This window comes from Meleagris gallopavo, chromosome 4 (assembly GCF_905368555.1).
Source record: "Meleagris gallopavo chromosome 4, MGAL_WU_HG_1.1, whole genome shotgun sequence".
NCBI classification, from domain to species: domain Eukaryota; kingdom Metazoa; phylum Chordata; class Aves; order Galliformes; family Phasianidae; genus Meleagris; species Meleagris gallopavo.
The window spans coordinates 17,309,167-17,333,927 of record NC_139407.1 but is presented as its reverse complement, the minus strand read 5'-3'; the positions used below and the strand labels follow the sequence as shown (position 1 = coordinate 17,333,927).

General features: G+C 39.7%; 1 protein-coding gene across 4 annotated transcripts in view; it reads left to right on the top strand.

The window, feature by feature from the left end:
* SEC24B (SEC24 homolog B, COPII component) overlaps window positions 1-14,362 on the top strand; it is a 41,656-nt gene extending 27,294 nt beyond the window's left edge. For all 4 annotated transcript variants that reach the window (XM_085222293.1, XM_085222291.1, XM_085222294.1 and 1 more), the window contains 14 exons: window positions 678-790; window positions 3,167-3,285; window positions 3,614-3,669; window positions 3,966-4,172; window positions 4,751-4,874; window positions 5,484-5,642; window positions 6,092-6,265; window positions 6,905-7,015; window positions 7,649-7,824; window positions 9,509-9,646; window positions 10,304-10,408; window positions 11,371-11,463; window positions 12,773-12,876; window positions 13,474-14,362. In XM_085222293.1, coding sequence (XP_085078419.1) covers window positions 678-790; window positions 3,167-3,285; window positions 3,614-3,669; window positions 3,966-4,172; window positions 4,751-4,874; window positions 5,484-5,642; window positions 6,092-6,265; window positions 6,905-7,015; window positions 7,649-7,824; window positions 9,509-9,646; window positions 10,304-10,408; window positions 11,371-11,463; window positions 12,773-12,876; window positions 13,474-13,588 — 1,794 coding nt within the window. In that variant the 3' untranslated portion in view covers window positions 13,589-14,362. The remainder of the gene's footprint in view (window positions 1-677; window positions 791-3,166; window positions 3,286-3,613; window positions 3,670-3,965; window positions 4,173-4,750; window positions 4,875-5,483; window positions 5,643-6,091; window positions 6,266-6,904; window positions 7,016-7,648; window positions 7,825-9,508; window positions 9,647-10,303; window positions 10,409-11,370; window positions 11,464-12,772; window positions 12,877-13,473) is intronic.
* Window positions 14,363-24,761: the final 10,399 nt, after the last annotated feature.

Sequence of the window (24,761 nt, the reverse complement as noted above, 5' to 3'; positions counted from 1 at the left end):
CATAGTCTGTTTTGATTGTGGTACAGTGCACTTTCTGGATGTTCCCTCTCTGTGAAGAGGTTTTGAAAAGCTGGTTGTGAAATAACAAGAGAGCTGGGTTCAAATTATTATGTTTCTAACCAGTAATTGACCTATGATTGCTGTAATAGTAGTCTAGTCTCCAAGAATGATAAACAAAGCTTGGAAATTGGCCCTGTTTATAATGACTGTTAACTGCAGCAAAAGTAGTTTGCTCTTTTGAAATGGAACTGGAGCACTGTGGCCAAGATGTTTGGAAATGAATAAATAGAACTTGCTATGTAGTTGTCAGTAGACTATTTTTAGCACATATTAATGTATTGTCCGCATTCTGAAAGACCAGTGAGTTTAGAAGAGTAAATTCTGTATCAGGAAAAAAAAACTTGATGCTTGAGTTTAGTGTTGGAAGGAGAGTCTAACAGATGGGATTATTATGTATTGTTGTATACTTGTTGCAAATAAGGATTGTTAACCACTGGGAATTATTTAAAAAATGTATTCACCTGGCTGTTAGCTAACTTTATTCTTTGGTATGATGTTGTGTAGCTTGCATTATTCTAAATATTCCCTTTGTCGCCTTTCTATTGACTGAAGTTGTTTAACATTTCTTTAACTATGATTTTTTTTTATTTGATTTTTTTTTTTTTTTTACCTTGTAGCTTCGTCCTCCTCAGCCTGCGGTATATTTATTTGTTTTAGATGTCTCTCATAATGCAGTGGATGCTGGATATTTGACAATAGTCTGCAATTCATTGCTGGAAAACCTAGACAAGTAAGAGTATAAGTCATCTTTTAAAATTAGCTAATAAGTGATTATGAACTGTAGTAACCTACAAGACAAATTGCATGTGATGTTTAAAAGTGCTGTCCCTCAGGGACAGAAGTTCACAAGATTCTGAAATGAAACGTTCACATCTTAAAAACAAGAACAGCAGTAATAAAAATAAAATAAAATAGCCCAACTGAGAAGCGTCTTCTCATTTTGTGGTTAAAGGTGGATCTGTGAAGAATATAGAGTTGTAATTTCTAAGAATACGTACGAAGATGTAAAGTGCTCGTGTATTGTTCAGAACAACAAAAATAATTAAATGACACATATTGGCCAGCCTTCAGATGCTGAAACAGCTGAGGTGCTGCATAATGAAATGTTGTAATGGCTAGTGTGAAGCTGCCTAGTTGAACTGTACAGTCTGGGTTTTTTAGATCAGTTAGCTGTGTCTATCTGTGCCACCTTCTGTTATTTCCCTCATTGTTGCACTGGAACAACATCTGGAATTTTTGTTGGTGCTTTTTGTGGGAGGACCAATGAACTTCACTTTGCTCATGCCTCTCAAAAAAATCATACGCATCATATGGAAGCCTTGTTTTGGAAGTTCTTTTCCACAGCATCTTATTAGGAAATCGAAAATTTTCCTTTTTGATGAAGATACCAACACATATATAAAATACTTCACTTACAACTACTATATTAGTCTTTGTTCGGAGTCTCATTTTTAGGAAAAATCATAAAATCCCGTGTGTTTGTAATGCCATACGTAAGAATATGGGGCATGAGGTAATCACAGAATCACAGAATGGCCGGGGCTGGAAGGGACCTCAAGAACCTCAACCCAACTCAAGAATCAATAACCCCCCTGCCACATGCAGGACCGCCAACCTCCCCATTAAATACTAGACCAGGCTGCCTAGGGACCCATCCAGTCTGGCCTTGAACACCTTCAGGGATGGGGCATCTACAACCCCTCTGGGCAGCCTGTTCCAGCACCTCACCATTCTCTCTCCGAAGAACTTCCCCCTGACATCCAACCTAAATCTCCCCTCCCTCAACTTAAAACCATTTTCCCTTGTCCTGCAGTTATCAACCCTTTCAAATAGTTGATTCCCCTGCTCTTTGTAGGCTCCCTTTAGGTAATGAAAGGCTGCAATGAGGTCGCTCCACAGCCGCCTTTTCTCCAGGCTGAACAAGCCCAGCTCCCTCAGTCTGTCATTGTAGGGGAGGTGCTCCAGCTCCCCTATCATCTTTGTGGCCCTCCTCTGGACCCTGTCCAACCCTGTCTTTGTGTTACTGGGGGCTCCACACTTGGATGCAGTATTCCAGCTGGGGCCTCACAAGAGCAGAGTAGAGGGAGACAATCACCTCCCTGTCCTTGCTAGCCACCTCTCTTCTGATGGAGCCCAGGATACCATTTGCTCTCCAAGCTGCAAGAGCACACTGCTGGCTCATGTTAAGTTTTTCATCTATCGAGACCCCCATGCCTTTCTCCGCAGGGCTTCTCTCAAGGACCACTCCTTCCAGTTCGTATGGATGCCTGGGATTTCTCCGGCCCAAGCGCAAAACCCTGCGCTTTGCTGTGTTGAATCTCATGAGGTTCACCCGGGCCCACCTCTCAAGCCCATTGAGGTCCCTCTGAACTGCATCCCTTCAGTCCACCATGTCAACCGCACCACTCAGCTTGGTGTCATCAGCAAACTTGCTGAGGGTGCACTCGATTTTGTCATCGATGTCAATGATAAAGATGTTAAAGAGCACCAGTCCCGAGACAGACCCCTGGGGGACACTGCTCGTTATTGGCCTCCACCTGGACATAGAGCCATTGATGACCACCCTCTGTCTGCGGCCTTTGAACCAATTTCTGATCCATCGAGTGGTCCACCCATCAAATCCACATCCCTCCAATTTGGAGATAAGGATGTGGTGGGGGACCATGTCAAAGGCCTTGCTCAAGAGCAGAATATAAATAAATAAATATGTTGAACAGAAGAGACTGGATTTTGATTTAGAGGTATTCTGTTACTCCATAAGCAAATAGAGGTTTTCTTTGGAATTATAGAATCATTAAGGTTACAGAAGAGCACTAAGATAATCTAGTCCAGCCGAGAGCAGAATGCACTGTTTTCTGTAGAATGATTGAGAAGACTACCTTCTTGTATGTGTCAGCATAATGCATGAGCCATCTGTTTAGAAAACACTGAACAAGTATTACTTGCGTTCATGCTTCAGGTCTTATTCTCTCTCTGTCCTTTTCTATTCTCTTTTCACCTTAGTAAGTGAACTGATTAACATAAGCAAAAGCTTTGCATATGTATGTCCTTTATGACTGAGAAATGTAGAGCCTAATAGTTGTCTTTTTCTTCTACTAATGCTTAGGCTGCCTGGAGACTCAAGAACAAGAATAGGATTCATAACATTTGACAGCACTGTTCAGTTTTACAACTTGCAAGAAGGTTTATCTCAGCCTCAGATGCTCATTGTTTCGGATATTGATGGTAAGTAACAAGAAAGGGGAGACAAATTTTTCTCCTCTAGCAGAAAGATTTGAGTCTCTTGAATATTCCAGTATAAGGTGAATTTTATTAAATTTATAAGGAATATATTTTTGAAAAATAATCACATGCTATCTACCGAATACTTGGCGCTTAAAAAGTGAAAATCAAATATTAATTTTGCTTTGAATAAAGCAGGCTTTGTAAAGGTTACTTATCTCTCAGAAAAATAGATCTTATTTGGTGGCAGTTAAAGCAGTGAGCAATGAAATGTTTTGTTCTATCTTAATGCTATTGTTTCCTTATTAACTTTTGTCCCTTTTTTCTACAGATATTTTCCTACCTACACCAGATGGCTTACTTGTAAACCTCCATGAAAGCAAAGAGGTACATTTACTCAGAATTAGCTCATCACTGTTACGCAGTTAAATATTCAAAATAAAAGTTTGTTTTAAAGTTTGAGTTCAAGACTATCTGCAAAATGTGTAAATGTAATGCTATTTTCTAGCTATAAAAAATATTACGCTTTATTTGGCACGTTGTTTTTTAATGTTACTGTTCTGTTTTCTCCTATCAAAGCTAAGCTATGTGGTATTGATTGTTATGACAATACAACTTGTTAGAAATAGCAGAAAATCTGAAGCTTGTAAATCTCACAAACAGCTTTTAATTTGTTTTTGCAGCTAATAAAAGATCTGTTGAATGCATTACCAAATATGTTCACTAATACAAGAGAAACGCACAGCGCCTTGGGCTCTGCTCTTCAGGCTGCATTTAAGCTGATGTCTCCAACGGGAGGTCGGATATCTGTTTTTCAAACTCAGTTACCATCTTTGGGTGCAGGGCTTTTGCATTCCAGAGAAGATCCCAATCAAAGGTCGAGCACAAAGGTATACAAACTTAGGTATACTTCTCAGCAGTCTAGTGATTGGACATGTCTCTCTGACTTGCATAGCTTGCAGATCAATATTGCAGTTCGCTGAATTTTAAATGCACAGAGTTAACGAATGTGTATGCTCACTAATTTAACCATACGTTTGTGGTATTGCGCATGAACTGTTCTTTGGGCCTTTGGTCTATAACTTTTCTTGACAAGGAAAAAAAGAGTGTGCATCTTCTCACTCCATTTATCATCAGCTTGGGCTTTGAGTATACATAACAGGAATGTATTGACCTGTACACTTCAAAACTGATGCTTACTGTATTTACAAGGCCAACAACATCTACGAGTATATGTGTAATTATATTAATTTTGATTTGCATGAGTGTGTAAACTTCTCTAAAAGGATTAAAACTGCTTATAAAGATGAACTAAACTAACGTGCAACATAAAGTTTTATTTAAAAATGCCTGTAAAGAATTGCTTACAGGTAACTTTTGCTATTGATCAGTATATCTGTTGTTTCTTAATGTCTTAAGGGAGCACAGTCAATGTTCTAACTCTTTCCTATGTAATTTTTCACCAAAGGTGGTCCAGCATCTTGGTCCAGCGACAGATTTCTATAAAAAGTTGGCATTGGACTGCTCAGGCCAGCAGACTGCTGTGGATTTATTTCTCTTAAGTTCACAATATTCTGATCTAGCTTCCCTTGGTAAGGAGTACCTAACAAATGTATTGATTCCTTCCATAGTATTTGTCTTAGAAATCACAGGCTACTTCAGGAATTCTTCAGTTGTGTCACTCATTTTGCACTTCTGTAAATGCAGTTAATGCTGCGGAGATGTTGACTTTGAACTTGATATCAGTAAAGAGCAGGAGTATTGGATTAGTGTCATCAAAGACAATTTATTCTGAGATCTCAGGTTTAAACTAGAAAGCACTCTTTTATTCAAAAACAGAAAGCAGTCTGATGGCAGGAAATGAAGTTTTAATCAGAGGGGAGAACTGTGAGCTGTTCTCACCTTTCAGTATTAAGCCAAAATTTGTCTGTGCGCACCTTTGATAGTGCAGACAACCAGCGTTTGTATGAGCACTCCTGTCTTAGTTGCTGAAGATAGTTCGGGATGTTGAAGTAAATGGTCGCTGCGTGTTGAGGTGACTTAATATTACTGTCTTCAGTGAACTGAGTCACAGACAATTCTTGTCCTACAGATGTAGTTCACATCAGGAAAAAGGTCAGTAGAGATGTGGCTTGCAGAACATTGTATGCAATTTTTACGTCTTGGTTTACCTCTAAATCGTATCTTTCTGTCCTTCACAGCTTGCATGTCCAAGTACTCTGCAGGATGCATCTATTATTACCCATCTTTCCACCATAGCCATAATCCTGCTCAGGCTGAAAAGCTGCAGAAAGACCTTAAAAGATACCTTACCAGGAAGATAGGATTTGAGGCGGTTATGCGCATAAGATGTACAAAAGGTATATTAAAGTACTGTTAGATGTCAGAAAGTTGATGTAAACATTTGAACTGTTGTTTTGAATGCGCTTATCTTTCACTGAAGAATAAGATATTTGCAACTTCTACAGCAGTTGTTACATTAGCATTTTCCATTTGGATAACAAGGTTTTTTTTGTTGTTGTTCTCCTTTGTTTAGTTAAGGTGGTACAATTTCAGTTTCAGTTTAGTTGAAATGCGTGGTGTAAGAGCAGTAGTCAGTTCGGAGTGTCAGAATTGAACATGAAATCTACAGGATCACTCTGAAATGTCTAATGATTAATATAATAATTGATTCTGCTTAATATTTGGTGTAAATATTTTTAGTAAATATTTCCATATTTTTAAAGATTGAGTACTGTGGGCTTTAAATATGTACCGGAATTTTTCACACTGTTAACTGTACTGTCTGAATTATTTGATCTACTTGTAGGTCTTTCAATACACACTTTTCATGGGAACTTTTTTGTCCGATCTACTGACTTACTGTCTCTCGCCAATGTCAATCCTGATGCTGGGTTTGCAGTACAGATGTCCATTGAGGAGAGTCTGACTGACACTTCTTTAGCTTGTTTTCAAACAGCACTTTTGTACACGTCCAGCAAAGGTAATGAGATTCAAATGAATTGGCCACCGTTTGTGCTTGTTTTGTTTTTTCTATGATGTTTGGATAGCAAGGTGCATAGTTATTTGTTTATCTTCATAGCCTAGGGGAATCTTGTCAAAATTAGGAGGCCCGCTTGGCAGTTAGTCACAAACACTATTTTGCTGGAGGTTGGTAATTTGTCTCCATTTTACATGAAGTAATATCGCTGAACAAATGTATTTAAAAGACATACTACTGTTTTAAGCGGTAACGTGTTCGACATTTCATGTGGAATCAGAGTTGGGAGGGTGACGGACTTGAGGCAGTTTCTAGTATTTCGAGTGGGCGTAAAGAATAGCATCCACTTTCTGTTATGGAAGATGTCTTTCCAAAATTTTGGAATGGAAAGCTACGTACTTTGTCTGTAGGATGAAAACACTGTTTACTGCTTTGTTATGAACCTGTGTTGACTCCTAAGTTAAATACTTTAGAGCGTTTCTGAAGTGAAGACAGGGATAGGAGATCGTGATACAACAAATTCCCTGACTAGTGTTCTTTCTATAAAGAGCTTGTATCTTGGGTGAGAGGAGATATGCTCTCCTGTTGTATATCGTCTGCTGCCAATGGATACTTTGTTATGATTCTTACTTTTTTTTGTAGGTGAACGTCGAATTCGAGTGCACACACTTTGCTTGCCTGTAGTAAACTCACTGACTGATGTGTATGCAGGAGCTGATGTACAAGCAGTTGTATGCCTCTTAGCAAACATGGGTGAGTACAGGTCAGAAAGATTAAAATAGCTTTTCTCATGTTCTCTTTAAATAAAGTAATGAATGAAGCCTGGCTATTCCTTTTCCTGTTGGTTTTCCTTTGCTTAAAAAAGAAAGGAGAGAGATGAGAATACTTCTGACATTCTCTTCTCTGTGTTAGTTTTCTGTCATTGCTGAGTTGAAGAGCCTTGCTTATCTCCTACTTGCTGGTCACAAGTTGCTATTTCATAGAGAGATCTCTGCCATTGAATGTATATGGCTCTGTAGGATTCTAGTGTATGGCAAATCAGAAAAAAATGAATAGTAATTGCATATGTTCTCGTAAATGTGTATTCAGTCCAGCAGGTGGCTCCCTCCAACCAAAAGATTTGTAGCCCTTTCCTAGCAGAGAAAAGTGAAGTTTAAGTTGCCCTATCCATTGTGCCGTTGAAGTGATGGGAGAAAATGCATTTGTATACCACAGATTAAACATATTATTAAAATTCTTCAAGAATGGGAATGAGAAAGTACGGACCAGCATGGTGCTTTTTTTTTTTTTTTTTCCTTTGGGCATCATGAAAGGGATCTTTTCTCTGTGGAAAATGGAAGAAATAAATTAAACTCTTCTAACTTGTTTTATCCTTCTGTCCAACAGCTGTGGATCGCTCAGTTTCATCTAGTCTTCCAGATGCAAGAGATGCCTTAGTTAATGCTGTGGTAGACTCTCTGTCAGCATATATGTCAACTGCCTCAAACCTGCAGCAGTCTATGCTGATAGCACCAAATTCCCTCAAGTTGTTTCCACTCTATGTTTTGGCTCTTCTCAAACAGGTGTGTATAAGTTAGAGCTATTGATGTTTGATTCATTGTTCAGTTTGAGTATTTTTTCACCTAGATCAAGCAGTGTCGGTCTTATGCTAGAATTATCCAAAAATATATATATAGTTGAATTATATATATATGTTTAATTGAACTTGAAGGATTGAAACAAAAATTAGCTTACTTAAAATTATTAGTGCTGGAACAGGTTTTTGTTTTACGTGAATTTGTAGTTTTTAATAAATATATAATATATATAATTATATGATTATATATATAATATATACAATATATAATTATATATTATAAAATATATATATATATATTCTCTCTATATATATATTTAGTGTGTGTGTGTATAGTATATAAAAAAAGGATAGTAACAGTAATTCTCAGGTTCTTGGCAACTAATTAATGGTGCCCAAAGGGATTGTTGTAAGCCATTTACTAGTAATTCATTTTATTTTATGAAGAAGAAAACCTATAGTTTTCAGTGCATATTCTTTGTACTTTCACGTACTAAAAAGGAAAATTAGTTACTGAGGAAAAAGGGAGTATTCTAAAGTATTGTAAAAATAGTTACTGTTTTTTTTTTTAAAGAAATACCTTCATTTTTTTCTTACAAAACTCATTACTTGCATATAATGGGAGCTTACCGTACACAGGCTTTTATGTTCAATAACTCTTTTAGCTTTAAGAGTGTTGTTTGATAGTTGAGTGTTCGTTCTTAATACAAACAAAGCTTTATGTAAGTTCAGTTGTAAATCTTAATGAAATCGGTTTTTTTGATGTAGTGATGATTTTAGTGACTAATATACTGATCAGGACTTTTTTATGATTTACGTAAGTTAGAGTGGGGAAAAAATGACCATTTGATATCAGGAGAATCCGTGTAAAAGACACTTTAGAAGTAAAAGGGGCTGTGGAAATAGTTCAGTGCAGTTTCAGAATGATCTCCACTAACAATAATAAAAAAGCCTGAAATAAAGGAAAACTGGAACTGGAAGAAAAAAGAAATGACTGGCATGCATAGCTTCAGTAGAGAAGTGAATTTGTATTTTGATTATAGGAATATTGTTCTCCTTCCAGTCAGGTGCTTTCTCCGTCATGTTGTTTCTCACAGCAGTAGTTTACCAGTTGTTTCTAAAAAAGAGCTGAAATGTTAATAGTAAGGAGAGTTATAAAACAAAAGTTATCCTATGATTACCTAATTTCTGCTACAAAATATGGAAGTATATTTCCATCCTAGAGCTTTTCCTTAACATTTTATTTTTACTAATATAAAAACAGATTTAATCTTATCCTTGCAAGTACCATTTGCAAACCCTACTGGGTTCTTACCTTCCTGTGGTCATTGTGTTAGTGAGTAAGTCAGTAAGGCTTGTCAGGAATGAAAATGGGAAATGGCAACCATGTACAAATGTTACATGAAATAGAGGCGTTTTTTAAAATCCTTCTTCTTGTTCATCTATAAGGATGGATACTTGATCAATTTTGTAGTGCTATTCTATTCAAGTTGCATTTGAAGGAATTTTCTAGTGTAGTGCTAATATTTTATTTAAAAAATAGTTTTTTTTTTTAATGTCTGAGACAGGCATGCTTGACACTACCAAAATTTAGGGAATAGGCTATTTAGGTGTGACATAAAACACGGGATTTACTTGAGTAACAATGTGTTTTTGTTTATTTTTCACAGAAAGCTTTTAGAACAGGCACTAGTACACGCTTAGATGATCGTGTTTATGCAATGTGCCAGATAAAGAGTCAGCCTCTTGTTCACTTGATGAAAATGATACATCCCAATCTGTACAGAATAGACAAGTTGATTGATGAGGTAACGTATGAAGCCTAACTGGTAACATTTTCAAGCTGTAATGGAGTGTCTTTTAAACTTTAATGTGTTACTGTAATTTATCCGAGAGTCTTAAGAGTAACGTAAACCAGGCATTTTTCACATGTGCTGAGGAGAACTTTAGTTTTTCTTCACCTTGTTTCAGTGACTACAATAATTCCACGGTTTTCAATCATATAAAGAAAGCAAAGATTCTATGCATTTAATGTATATCCAGTGTATTTTTGTTTTAGAGTTGTCTGGGGAGAAATTGGTGAAATATAATGGATACAGAATACTTGGTCTTGCGTACTGAAACCAGATCAAGATGGCTGGTGTAACCAGCTTTCAATCGTTTCTGTGCTGTGGTAGAAGTCTAGGCTATCCGGTGTATCAGTATCAGACTGATTAAATATTTTAAGAAGAAAACTAGTTTTTAATTGTCTGCCCTCTATAGAGGTAGTCTAGGAAATGAATGTATTTTTTTAGTGGTAAGAAGTAAGATGAGATTTGTTTATAAGCAAAGGCAGCTGTTGCTGAAAGTAAGATAGTTGTAAACTTTGTTTTAAATTTTTCCCCTTTTGGCACATCTGGTTAAGACAAAAGTAATGATGTAAGAATTTTTTTTATATTAGCGTGTTACTGTCGTTTTCTTTACAGAGTACAATACATGTAAGTGACAGAGTTGTTCCTCAGCCTCCTCTTCAGAAGTTATCTGCAGAGAAGTTGACAAGAGAAGGAGCTTTCCTTATGGATTGTGGTTCAGTAAGTTACTATTTTTATGTATTCAAGATGCACTTCGAATTGTTGAAAGCAGACAGTTTTCAACATGAGTTCCATATTTTAGCTTTCGTATTTTGGTCTGTGGAACCTCTATAATAAAAATTGTATATTAAGTTCTAAAATGTTCATTTTTTCACACTAAATAAATTGACCAAGAGCTCATATCGAGTCTTTTTTTCTGAAAATAATGTTCAAAAGTTTCTTTTAATGAATGTTAAACTTCAGGGACTAAAGTCTCTCTAACAAAGCACTTAGCCATCGAGGGAAGCGCTTTCTCAGTTATGCACAAGTGTAAGTGGTCTTATGGTACGTGGCACACATGAGGTAAGAGTTGCAAGAGCAGGGGAGTTGTAGGAATTGATTAAAACCTGTAAATACAGTTGAGGTTAACCTTAGGAATTACCCTAAAAACACTTACTGGTATAAAACATGCTACTCTTGTAACGCGATAAAATATTACGCTACTCTAATGGCGCTGTAGAAGGAAAGCACTTCAGGGTTCAGGATCTAAGTGTGAATGTCAGACTAGCTGCTCTCTCCTTAAGCCAGCAGTGTGTTTTGATAAATGCTGCTTTGTGTAACTTGTTGAGAGTGGAAGTCCGTGTGCAGAACTGGATACGGTGTGTGACTTAAAGATCTAGGTTTTCTATTTTATGAGGTAAAATATATTAACTGTACCAACATAGACACATCCTGCAACCTTGCTCTTTCAATGTTTGCATTTTAACTTTTTTTTGTTTAATGATCTTATTCCAAATGGTACCAGTTATTACTGTGTTACTGTAGAATTTATGAAAATAGAAGTGGACTGCAACTGAAGCTTTCAGGTGATAAAATTTGCATGAATAGTGTTTCCTGGTAATATTTTAGTTACGTTACTACTTGTCTCCTCCTCTAAAATGCAGGTGCTAACCTTTATTTAAACTGATTCTGATATCTTACAGAATTTTTATATTTGGATTGGAAAAAACTGTGATAACAACTTCATAAAAGATGTCCTTGGATATCCAAACTACGCGTCAGTACCCCAGAGAATGGTAAGCATTTAATGATCTGTCCTGCTTAGTGCTTACATTGGGAATCTGCATTTAATCTAGTTTTTGGGCGTTGTCAGTTTTTAATCATGCTATTGAGAATTAGATTATTTTTTTTAAACTCACTGTCTAACTTATTGCCAGCTCCCCAGGATGCAGAAGTTGTCAAAAGCTTTTAAGGAAAGAATGTACGTGTGTTCGCTGAGTGACAAAACTCGCTATTAATATGACTGTTTGGGGGTTTTGTGGGATTATTTGGTTTCTTAATGCACGTGGGCTTACAAAAGTAGTGTGGAATTCTGTAGATAATTTTTCTTGGACGTTTTTTAAGATACTCAAGTAAAGCTCTGAATGGAATTGTTACATTTGTGATTTCTAAAAGCTAAATCAAAATGTGTTTTTGTGGAAGCGCATAGGAAGAAATTCTCTGCTCATAGATCTTGAATAGCATGAAGGGAAAGAGCAAATGAAATTGGAAGTTATGAGAACAGGTCAGAAAGACTGGTGAGCTTTAAGACTGCTATAAAATTGAATGCTTGTTAAGGGTTTTCTATTTTGTTCGTACTAGCAGCTTAAAAATTGTTTCCTTGTATTATAACTGCTGGTAGAATTAGTTGACATTGTTTTCAGGAAAAAAATGAGAGGATGGTTAATTAAGTATCTGATGGTTACGTAGCATTTACTGTAATGAAAAACGAGAGGAAAAAAAACTAACACGAAAGTTTTCATCTTTAAACTACGTCCTTTACTCATTTACTACAAAGGCAGCAGCAGAACTACTTTTAAATTCGTGGAGTTTTTTCACCGTATTAGTCATCTTAAGCTGTATCAACCCAAGAGACAGTGTATTTATCTCAGTGAGTGACTCAAGCAAGCTGATGTTTTGGTTTTAGCTCATTCCCAATCAAATAGTCAGCCGTCATCTTCGCTTGCAATTCAGATTTTGTTTCTCTGTGTTTTCTTTAAGCTCTCAGTAGTGCAAAAGGCAATACAGAGGAACACGGTCGACAGGGGAAGAAAGCAGGAAAAATGTGAAAGCAGCATTTTAAAAGGATTACTACTTCACTGAGCTCGCTTTCTAAAATCTTTGGCTTTTCAAAGGCAACTTAGGTTCGAGGTGTATTACGTCCTGTATAACAGATAAATACATAAATTCTGTACTTAAGAGGAAAATATGGCTACGTAGTATGCAGTAATTTTGTAACAGAAATGGTGGCTATTTTGTCATTGGGTCACGTTGTGAATATCAGGATGTGTTTATTAAGCTAATTTTGATAATAAAAGATAACTTCTTTCAATTTCTTCCAACCAGACGCAACTTCCTGAGATAGATGCACTTTCTTCAGAAAGGACACGGTCTTTCATATCCTGGCTTAGAGACAACAGACCTTTAAGTCCAGTTCTTCAAGTAATAAAGTAAGGATTTAATTTAGATACTGAGTAATTATTGGCGAGTTGTATTTACAACTGTGGTTGACGCTGATAAAAAGTTGGGAGTATGTGGGCCAGAAGAAATTGAATACTCTCCCCTCTCCAGATGATATAATGTTATCTAAAACCCCTTCACCATGGAAATCTGTAAGTTCTGGTTTTAATCTTTATCGAGATTTAGTTTAGTGTTTTGGGAGCTCATTGCCATGAACGTAGTTTCTAACTTTGAAAAACTAATTCCTTCTTATGCTTCCATTCCTATATTACTAGGAGATACTTGAAATATCACCTGCTTTTCTCTCCTGTCTGTTAAAAAGATCACAGAATTGTAGGGGTTAAGGGGCCTCTAGAGATGGAGTCCAACCCCCTAAGATGCTGCTGTTTGGCAGCATATTGCAGAATTGAGATCATTTCCCTAAGAGTTGTTTTTTAACTTTCGGTTATTCTGTAGTGCCTTTAAGCTGAGTCTGAAATTCAAAAGAAGGGTTAGAAATTCTGTAGAACTTATGTCCCTACGTAAATTTTCAGCGCATTTCATTTTGCTTAATGTTAGGATTAAAAGACCTCCTTCTGTTCTTTCAGGGATGAAAATCCTGCCAAAACAGATTTTTTTCAGCACTTAATTGAAGATCGGACAGAAGCAGCTTTCTCTTATTATGAATTCTTACTGCATATTCAACAGCAGATTTGTAAGTGAACAAAAAATAGAACAGAAAAAAAGAACCCGGCTCCAGGTAGCATTGGCCGAGAGAAGCGTACGGGAAGCTGCAGAAGGGGTGTTTGTTCTTCACGATATGTAGTAACCAGAACTGATTCTGGCAACTTTACGGCTAAAGGAGAAGTATACATTTCCAGAGGAATTTTGCAGATAAACTTGACTGTAAAAGTGCTAGGAGCAATGAAGCTGTTTCACTAGTAATCTTTGAATTGGTTTATACACGTTTCCAGTAGTGCAGCGGTATGGTGCTCTGTTTATTGCAAGCTGGTGAATTTATGTAGCTATGTGGGATATTTCTTAACGAAATGTACAATTAGGTAAAGCCTTTTTTCTTACGTTTGTTATGGTAGCCCTTCAAAATCCGAGTTCTTAACCAAGATGTCAAAGGGCAGTGCTGTATGTTGGTTGTTTATATGAATTTCTTTTTAAAAGGAATGATTCGTATTTACTAAAGACTTCAGCAAATTCCCTGCAAAAGTTGTAGAATTTCACTAAAGTAAAAGAATTGTAGAAATGAAATATATAATGTACATAAGTGTTACATTTGTAAAGAAAATGTAAAAATGTAACTAAAAAAAGACTTAGCTAAGTGTACGGAATTGTTGAGTGTTCAATGATTGTTTCTGTCTCAAGTTGACTATTAAAACATGCTTAAAAAAAAATCCCTGTAGAAAGAACACAACTTCTTGTTCTGTTTAATTTTTAGGCGAATTTATTTAAGATTGGCTTACTAATTAAAAATATTTTGCTTTATTGTGTGTTTTTTATATCTCTGCAAGTATCATGTTTTTGCAACTGGACTCTAACTGAACAACATACCGAGGAGAACATGTTTACCACTTTTTTTTTTCCACAGACATCCAACACAGTGAAATGAGAGAGGGGAGGTTTAGGTTAGATATTAGGAGGAAGATTTTCAATCAGAGGGTGGTGACGCACTGGAACAGGTTGCCCAAGGAGGTTCTGAATGCCCCATCCCTGGAGGCATCCAGGGCCAGGCTGGATGTGGCTCTGGGCAGCCTGGTCTGGTGATTGGCGACCCTGCACATAGCAGGGGGGGTTGATCGCTGTGGTTCTTTTCAACCCAGGCCATTCTATGATTCTATGATCTGGAAGGGAGGTACAAATATTGCATAATCTGAAATGAGCTATCAGTACAATGGTCAAAGTTGCTGAAACTCTCCCTGTGTATTAACCTGAAGACATATCTGTTAACCTTATTTTATTTTTTTGTAAACTGCTGTAGTCTTCTTTCAGACTTCTGTAATTTGTTTTGTCTGCAATTAGAGAAAACATAGGTAGTCACCCATTCTGACCTGATGCAATTATTTCTGCTGTGATATAGAGAAGAAAAAACAAGGGAGGGGGGGAATAAATGGACTTGAAGCAATGGAAGTGAAGGTATTAAAATGACTTCAAATTGCAAAATGACATAACTGTTTCTGAAGCCGTGTTCTTGCTTATGTTTTATTACAACTTGATGGTGGAGTTTCAGATAGATTTAGCCCAGATTTTCAAGTTTTAATTTACAGTTAGGATGGTATGGTTTTGTTACGGGTTTTTTTTTTTCTGGTTTTTTTTTTTGTTTTTTTTTTGAGGTATATTAGAAATAATTCACAAAGAATAGTCAGTCATGCATAGTATTTGGAACTTTTTTGTTTGCTTAATGAGATGAGATGTGACTAAAATGAAATAAGTATCCAAAGGTAATTGGTATGATTACATTTTATTTTAAAGCGGTCTTTAAAATATTAACATGTTGCAAAACCACCATATCCCCTGGAAACAGACCTTGAGTAGTCAAGAGAAAAAATGTACTCGCTATGGTTTGCAAATGCTTTAAAAGCTACACTACTTAAATTGTTCGTGTATTATTCTGCATGTTAGCACCAACTCACTGTTTAGGGGAAATATAATGTGTGTGTTGTCTTTAAATGTGTTTAAGTTGCCCAAAGATTACTTGAGAAAAAATTTCCTTTTAGTAAACTATCACGTAATAAATGTTTGTGGCAATGCTGAATGTTGTTTCTAAGTCAGACCACAAGGATTTCAGTACTGACATGCTTCTTCATAGGTGATTTTGCAGTAATGAAGGTTATTTGCTGAAGAGCAGAGATTTCAAATATTACTTGTAATTGCAAAGAGGACAAGAACATCATTAAGTTGAAATGCCTCATGATATCTGCTTTTCGTTAGTATATGTAATCACTTCTGCGGAATCACAAGATAAAGTTCCAGCTAGAAGAGAGTCAAGTAAAGGCTATTGGACCCATGTAATTCTGAGGCAATTAACATGCTTGTTACATAAAAGGTGATGGCCTGTAGATATAATTTCAAGTAGTGAAATGCATTACTGCAGCTGTTCAGCTCTTAGATGTCGAGGTCAAGCAAAGCATCAGAGTATGTTCACCTCACTTGTTCAAACACTGGCATGACTATTCTATGGGCTTTTTCCCCTTAATTTTAAACTTTTGGGTGGTTCTATTTGCTCGTGTTGCTGGCTCCTCTGTCATTGTCACGGGGATGGGAAGAGATTTGCTGCAGTTCTGGAAGGAAAGGTCGGAGCGCTCATGGATGGCTCGGGAGGGCAGAGCTTGGCACCAGTTACACTCACCCTTGGTGTGCTCTGGTGCCACATTCATCAGCTCACTTTAGTGCTATGAGCTGTGATGGAAATCACATGCCACGGAGATGCTCAGGTGTTACTGTGATGGTGAGCAGGTGTATAAGCACATGATGTATTTGTATGCTGTGCTTTTGACCAATAAAGAAGCTACCTCAGGGGTAAATCAGCCACTCTGGAATGGTTGTTTTTGCTGTAATTTTTCTGTGAAAGCAGCAATTGCTATCATCAAGACCAGGATCCTCACCTGTTGGCTTTCCAGCTCAGCAGCTGGACAAAATCCTCAACTACTTTGATGGCTCTGATTAGCCGTTAGGCTTTCTGTATAACGTTTATAGAAATCATTCTTAATTTTATCAAGTTGGTTTTTAGTTAGATGAGTTGATTTTTGTAGCATAACTTTTTCTTTCTGAGAAGCGTTCAGTGTTTACATGGACACGCAGTTCTTCAGGCTAAGTGAAGCGTGCTTTGTTTTTTTTGGGCAGGCCTTATTGTTGCTGCACAGAATTTTGTTCCCAGAAGGACGTGATTTGCTTTGCTAGAGTCACAGATTAGTAATGCCACAACTATTTGGTGCGTGCTGAAACCTTGGGGCTGCCAGCTATTTTGCTTATTCTGGGTTTGTACGTGTTAACTCCTTGCTCAGAGAAATGCTCTGCTTCCACTGCTCTTGGTGAGGAAGAGTTCCTGTTGGTGTATCGTTATGGAGAGCAGATGTGTTAGCACAATCAAGATGACAATTGCCATTTTTTATTGGCTGTGACAAACAGTCTGAGTCATAAAACGCTACAAGGAATGACCGGTTTATTATTTTTTAAACACAATCAAGCTAGATACCAGTTTGACACTGCAGAGAAACTAAAATGAATTTGCATTGTACAGCCATTCATATAGGTGAGATTTCCAATTTAGTTGATGCTGTCGATATCTGTATCAGGCTGCCTGCAGCCCAGGGGTTTTCAGCTGCTGTTGGAAACAAAGCCTGAGTTATGCAGTCGCTTGTAGCTTTTTAAAACCAGGTTCCCTTGCGGTTGCACAGTCCCCTTTACCAAAACTGTTTTTGTGCTGCGTGGAATTGCTGGTGTGGTGACAGTGACTCCTGCAAGGGGCGGGACCTGTCATGAGAGACTAAGGAGAGAACTGAAATGGGAAAACTTTTTTTTACAAAGCAAGAGTTCTATTTAACATCATTAATTCAGAACGTGTCATGCTTTTACGTATGGGATTCTCTTAATTGTACATCTACAGAATAAAGGTTGTGTGTAAGCTACAAGATGGGTTTGCAAGTGTGCCTGCGAGAAGTGTTGCAGTTGGGTTTTCTTTCCGTGTTAGGAAATGGTGTATGCTTGTTGCTGGGGAAAGGATTCTTCCTACTTGGAAACTGCAGCCAGTTGGGGAGCCACTGGGTTTGGTTACCTGCAGAAAGCAGGGCAGTGAGTAGTTTTGGTTTCGTTGTTCCCAGTGTCATCTCTATCTGTCAGAAATGTTTTAGTGCTCTCAGCTGACAAGCCGTTGGCTATCCTGTTCTTCAAACTGTCCCTAACTTTGTCTCGTCCTTCCTGTGAATGACTTCTAGTTATTCTTGTTTTCTCCTATGTAGTCATAACGCTTTTAGTGTTACTCATTTCCAGTTTGTCCTTTGGTTTTGAGCAGTGTGGAGAGCATCAGTCTAGATGCATCCGATTAGCCACAGGAGAACTTAAATATCTTTTTTCCTTTTCTCCTTGCTCTGTTTTTTCCTTTTGTCTCCTCCCAAGATACTCCACCAAACTAGCAACCTCAGGACATCACAGGCAGCTACGTAAGAAGTGGGTTATCATGGAGTGTCTTGTGCGGTTGAGTATTCCACTTAAATGTGCTTTGTCCCTGCTGTGTATTTGCAGCCTACCTGGGTCCCTTGAAAACTGAGGTAAAATCGAAGCTGAGATCTTTTCCCTTCTTTTCCTTCCCTTTCCACAACATAAGTTTGCTTAATGATCCAAACCTTGTTTTCCAATTCAGAAACCTTGTGCTTTAATTGGAGCATGTCACCAACATCACACGCTGTTCCTTCCAGCACTTTGGGCAAGGCTTTTTTCTGTACCTGTAAATAGACTGATTAACTCAAAACCCCTACAGAACATCTGAGAAATTGCTCTGCAGATGCCTCAGGAGCTCTGAAGATTGACCACAAATCACTGCCAGAGCACTAATACTTAGAGCTGTTTACAAATGTAGTGTGTGTGTTAGCATTAGTCTCTTCTCATTATGCTTTTTTTTTTTAAGTTTATGTTCTTTTTATGTATTAAAAATCTCTTTTGGCACTGGAGAGAATGCAAGCAATATGCGTGTTCTCAGCACTCTCTGCCTGAAGGGGAAGGAGCTAAAGGAGTGTTAACGGAATTGCTAGAGCCAGAGTTGGTTTCTCCAGGATCTTTTCCACAATGGCAACATACTTGCAAGTTAGTAGGAAAGATAATTTCTCATTGATGGCTGGTTGGCAGCAGGCTTACTGCAACCAGGTGAGAAGCCAATAAGATCTTCCAAGCCCGGAGGTGTTTCACAGCCTTGTTGTAATACGGTGTTCATTATGAGATGCCTCTGTTAAGGGCATCTAACGCCAGCTCTGGCTCTGGGTTGACTCCCTTCTACTTTCCAGTAAGATGCAAGGGAGAGACAGGCTCTCTCCCAAGCTAACTGTCCTAAGCTGAGGCAATGAGCCCAATGAATAGTTAAGCCCTTTGTTCTATGAGCTGGTAAGGGAAAGCTAGGAAGATGACAGCTCTCAGTCCTGCCAGTTACATGGTGTGGCCTTTTCCATCCTCGTCTAACTCACGCATCCTGGATCATCTCAACACTGCACCTGAACGTGTAGATTTTCTTTCGTGCCATCTGCAGAGTGCTTTGTGTCTGCCAGACTGATTGCTGCTTCCTGTGGTGTGGGAAGATCGACGTGCTCTGTAAATGTCCTGCTGTGCATCACTTGTAGCTGATTGAGTATATGAGGAATTTGTGGTCCCTTTGCTGTGAGGATAGATGGCTCACAGGGAACAATGACATGAAATCCAGAATCCCCAGGGGTTGGGGAAGTGTGGGTTTAGACTCTGAAGGTCAAATTTGTGTCTGGTAAGTAAATCCCTCGTATTAGAGTGGGCTTTTCTGCTATAACAGGTAGCTGAAGAAGAGAATAGAAAACAAAAATGAACATTGATTGGCCGCTTGCCTGCTTAAGATTGTATCTCTTCTTTTTGGTCCATGAACCAGTTCCTCGTGCACGCCTGGCTGGCTGGGGGGAGCAGTCTCATGCTCTGCATGGCCATATCAAACATCAGCTGGCAGTGCATGGTAAACAGCGTCGTGCCAGTGTGGTGGTGCACAACCTTCTGCTGCTGGGGAGGGAACGTATAGTTTTCCCTTCAATGAGGAAAGAAATGTTCACTGTGAAAACAGGAAACTTGCACTTAGAGAATCTGCACGAATCACAGTAAGCAGACGGTGGCTAATTCTGTCTGACAGGGGATTTCAGTTAGACATAGATTTCCTCCCGTATGAAAGGGAGAGCTCTTTATTTGCTGTGAAGGAAAGCCACCACAGATGACCGTACACTGGGTACATCAGGAAAGCGCGCTATGTCCAGTGAGAGCGCATGTGGTCCACGGGCACCGGCAGAAAGCTTTACCTATGAGAAGGATTCAAAGGGCACACCAACACAGTATTAAATTACAACGCCATCAACTTACTGCTGACAGGCTCCAAGAAGCAGCACGAAGTTCTAGGAGGAGGAGGAATTTTGGAGGCAAACAGCTGCATTGTGCCAATGCCTTCCAACCCCTTTGCTAGATCCCTGGGCATAGGTGGCCAACCCCAGAACTGCGGCAGCATTTCAGTTGGCACGTGGTTCTTATCTTGATATTTTCCACTGTATCTTCCACTGCAGCTCACGATGAACTACAGTTGCTTCCAGAGAGGAGCCCGGAAGGGATTAATGGAAAACATTCTGCCTGCCTTGACTCTGCATTTGCTCCTTTCCTACTGTATTGCCCTGCGTTGGTCTGATCTATGCAGCTCTGCCGAGTTTCAACTCCCACCAGTAGCACTTTCCTTTTCCCTTCCTGGTTTGTGGATTTTCAGCTTTAAAACACTAAAGCCTCCGTCTTTCCCCCACGAAATGGTGTGCTTCCACATTAAAGTTATGCTGTAGCATTTAGCTGCGATTCATATTCATCGTGGAACTTAGGTTTTTAAGGTGCTGCTTTTCCTCGGGACCAAGCTTTTCCAGACACTTTCTCACTATGTCAAACGGATTCAATTTCACGTTCCTTTGGACTAAATATTGTTGCTTCAGCTACCTACCGCTTTCAGTTTGGCTGCATAAAAGCAGAAAGAACTGTCGTGCACTTTTAAAAATTTATTCATTGCAGTCCATGTGCAACACAACAGAAAACTTTGCAGAGTACTTGTGATTTCTCACCAAAATACCAACTGGTTTAGAAGGGTTGACTCTTATTTATGCATGGAGAAGTGTTTTCATGCATCTGGCCGCCCAAGCGCTGCGTACAGACCTCACGTCCCCCGAAATCCACGAACACTGCCTGCAAGTGGTACAAGATGCTCTCGGGAGCTGAGGACCAAGGTTCTTTTCTTACAAATTTATCTCCTTTGAGTGCTTTAGAGCAGTATGAAGACAAAAGCTTATTGCTTTTTAAAGATACTGCTGTTTAAAATGGCAGTAACATGTGGCTTTTTCCTGGAAAACGCCAATGAAAAGCTTTACATCTTTTTTTTTTTTTTTAATAAAGGCAGCCTCTTTTACTATTTTTTCTCTCTTCTAACTAACAGCTGCTTTTACTCCTCACCTTTTTTGCTGCTGATGAAATTAGGAAAAGACATCTTTATTGAGGAGAAAAACATAGACTTATCACAGAATAGCTTGGGTTGGAAGAGACACCAAGGATCATCAAGTTCCACTCCCCCCCTGCCACAGGCAGGGCCACCAACCTCCAAATCTGGTACTGGACCAGATTGCCCAGGGCCCCATCCAACCTGGCCTCGAACACCTCCAGAGATGGGGCATCCGCAGCCTCTCTGGGCAGCCTGCTCCAGCATCTCACTACTCTCTTTGTGAAGAATTTTCCTGTGACCTAATGTAAACCTTCCCACCTTGAGCTTTAAGCAATTCCCCTTTGTCCTGTTGCTATCTACCAAAGTAAAAAGTTGATTCCTCTCCTGTTTATAATCTCCTTTTAAATGAGGTCACCCCACAGCTTTCTCATCTCCATGCTAAACAAACTCAGCTCCCTCAGCCTGTCTTCACAGGGGAGGTGCTCCAGCCTCTGATCATCTTTGTGGCCCTCCTCTGGACCCTCTCCAACAGCTCCCTGTCTTTCTTGTACCAGGGGCCCCAGACCTGGGCGCAGTACTTCAGACGGGGCCTCGCGAGGGCAGAGTAGAGAGGGACGATCACCTCCCTGTCCCTGCTGGCCACCCCTTTTCTGATGGAGCCCAGGATACCACTGGCCTTCCGAGCTGCAAGAGCAACAGCTGCTTCGAAAACGACGTTCCTGAAGCGTCTCCTTACACACTGGGATGTTTGATGGAAGCCTCCTCCTCGCTCAGCACGCGCTGCTTTGCGCTGAGAGCGTCGGGGTGAGGAGCGTGGGCGTGGGAGCAGCTTTGCCTGCGGGTGTGAGCGGGCTTAGCGCTCGCGTGTGCATGGGGAGAGCTTGTTCCTTTTGTTTCGTGTACTGCAAACATGAGAGCTATATTTTTGGAGCAGTCTCATAAAGAATTTTCTTTCAGAAAATAATAAGGTGCCCTTCCTTTGATGTTACGCATGGGGTTTTTGTAGCGTGTTTGGGTGTATGCGCAAGGAAGCGTCAAGAAAAACTGGGCAGAACCAGAGCGCCCGGATGGGCTGGGATGGTAACGTGGCACCTTGCTTTCTACGCTCCGTGGCTTCCGAAGGTGGGGTGAGGCCGGAACTCCTCGCCAGCCTTTCCCTGGCTTCCTGCTTCGAAGCCTGGCAGCGCAGGTTGCCCCGAGCGCTGCAAACAAAGCTTTCCTCCGAGGGAGCGAGAGCCGCTTCTGCCGGGTGATGCAGCAAACGGGGCTGCTCTCAGCTGCAGCCGCTGCCTGTGTAACTGACACATTTTGTTTGTATTAATTGTGTTAATTAGAGAGAGGGTAGTTGAAATTCCTTTCCCCTTTCTTACTCTCTTTCATTTCTCCGCGTGGGTGAATGTGCTGATAGCGGCCTCTGTGCGCTCTTGTGTGACCATCCTCATTGCCATCGCCATAGTTCACAGCTCCCTAAAGCTGTCCTATCTCCATAGGAGAGAGAAGAGAAGGAGCTAAGCTATCACGTGGCGCACGTTGTGCATACAGTGAGTGTCCCCCGTGCTCATAACTGTCCTTAATGTAGCCAGAGGTATCAGTGTGACGAGGAACGGCCACTCCTTGCGTTGCAAGGCTCCGTTCAACCAGAGCGCAGCTATTGCCAGACCTGACACAGCTGCACGGTGTCCTAAGTTCTGTAACAAACCTTCCCTCGCTGCTTGCTCGCTTCCCGCTGAGGCTCACGCCTGTATTTCTTTTGCAAATTGGTTTTGCTGTCCTTTCAGCAGTGCGACTGTGGAATCGCCATCACAAATACTGGCGTAGAGGCACCCTGGATCCCTTATAGCTGCACAATGGCAACAATTGCTTCAACAAAAGGAGAATTTCTAGAAAAGAAACAACTGCACTACGGGAATTGGTGGAAACCGTACCTCAGTTTCACGTCAGATCCTTCAATACATTAGCAGGGCAGAAAATGTATTCATGCTTGCAGCTTCCAGCACTATATTTCGTAGCTGCTCCACACGCCTGTCGTGTTCCCCCCAAAGCCAGGCAGTGCTTCCTCACCTCACCGTTCCCTGACGGCAGCTGGGGAACACTATTCAGCTTGCAGGCACCACGCACAGCACCTCCGGGAGCGATGAATTGAACGTTTCCTCCCCCCGGACTTTTCCTACTTGGCAAGCCATTGAGCAGAAGCAGTAACTGGAGCGTTAATCAGGGATGCTGTTCCTGTGAGTTAGCATTCAGTTGAGAGCAAAGTATCAGCTGCAACCGTTTCCTACACAGAAATATGGAGAAGAAGCTCCAGAGAAGAGACAAAACCACAGCGCTGCATGGGTCACAGAGCTGCCAATTCCAGCATCACTTGTTAACTTGTTAACTTGGCACCCTGCTTTCTACGCTCCGTGGCTTCCAAAGGTGGGATGAGGCCGAAACTCCTCGCCAGCCTTTCCCTGGCTTCCTGCTTCGAAGCCTGGCAGCGCAGGTTGCCCTGAGCGCTGCAAACAAAGCTTTCCTCCGAGGTAGTGAGTGTGATGAGAAATGGAACTTAGTACATATAATAGTATTTATGGAATTAGCTCTTACATTGAGAACCTTGTTATTGGGTGGTGTTAGAAAGAATTATACAATCTTTAGTTTCTATTTCCTTTGTATTTTTAAATATGTTATTAAAAGAAAAAAGAAAGAAAAAAAAAAAAGAAAGAAAAATAAAGAGAAGGAAGCGGAGAGCACTGTTAGCCATTATATATATATATCTGCCACTTGACCTCAGTTTGAATGCTGTTTACAGACCCCCTCCACCTTAAGGCAGTGCAGTAAAATGTAATGGCATAGAGACAGCATAGCAAAACTCACTAAGATATAAAGAAAAGTGGTGAGGATAAAGGGAAGGTGGTACAGACTTTGTGCACGTATTCAAGGAAATTCGACTATGTAAAATGGGGAAGAGGAGCTGCAGATGAAATATATAAACAATAAGGTGTCTGCACTCCTATGCTCATGCAGGGGTACCCGTAAATGACCAACCAAAAAACTAGGTTGATTTTTTGTTGACACCACTATCTCTATACTTATGAAATACACGTACTTGTATACTGAAGCAATGTTTCTTTTCATGAAGGACAATGAGGCTTTTCTTTGCACAGACATCATCCTTGAACACCCTCATATAACTTCTATTGAAGTTACTGTCTAACTTTGAAATTCTAGGGAAATGATAAGCAAGTGGCACTGAACCGAATAACAAGGGAAGTCTTATAAATCCCTAAGTCAGAAGTAAATAGCTTGGCACCCCGTTGGGCCTAATTTCTTGCATTTTGATAAGTCAATTACATACAATTATTAGACCTCTACTGTTACATAGTTAACAAACTATATCGCTCTGTCGCATCCATTGATTTCCTGTTTGATTTATTTCTTTCTCACTTTTCAGACCACTCTGCCCTTTTTAATCCACAGTGATTTGGAGAAGAAATGAGACTAAGTTACAAACGTGCTTTCTAAGGTGTTTTTTCGGTTTTTTTTTTTTTTTTTTTTTTTTAATGGGTTACTCATACCGATTCTTTTTTCAAAAATGTAATTTTAGTCAGCATGGAATGTGTGCAAGCCCCTGAAATGTATGGGTTTATTACTGCTCCTAGACTTGGAGCACTCTTTACCTTCAGCTGAGGAAACTATTCACTTAACTACGAATGGTCAAGATTTATTTTC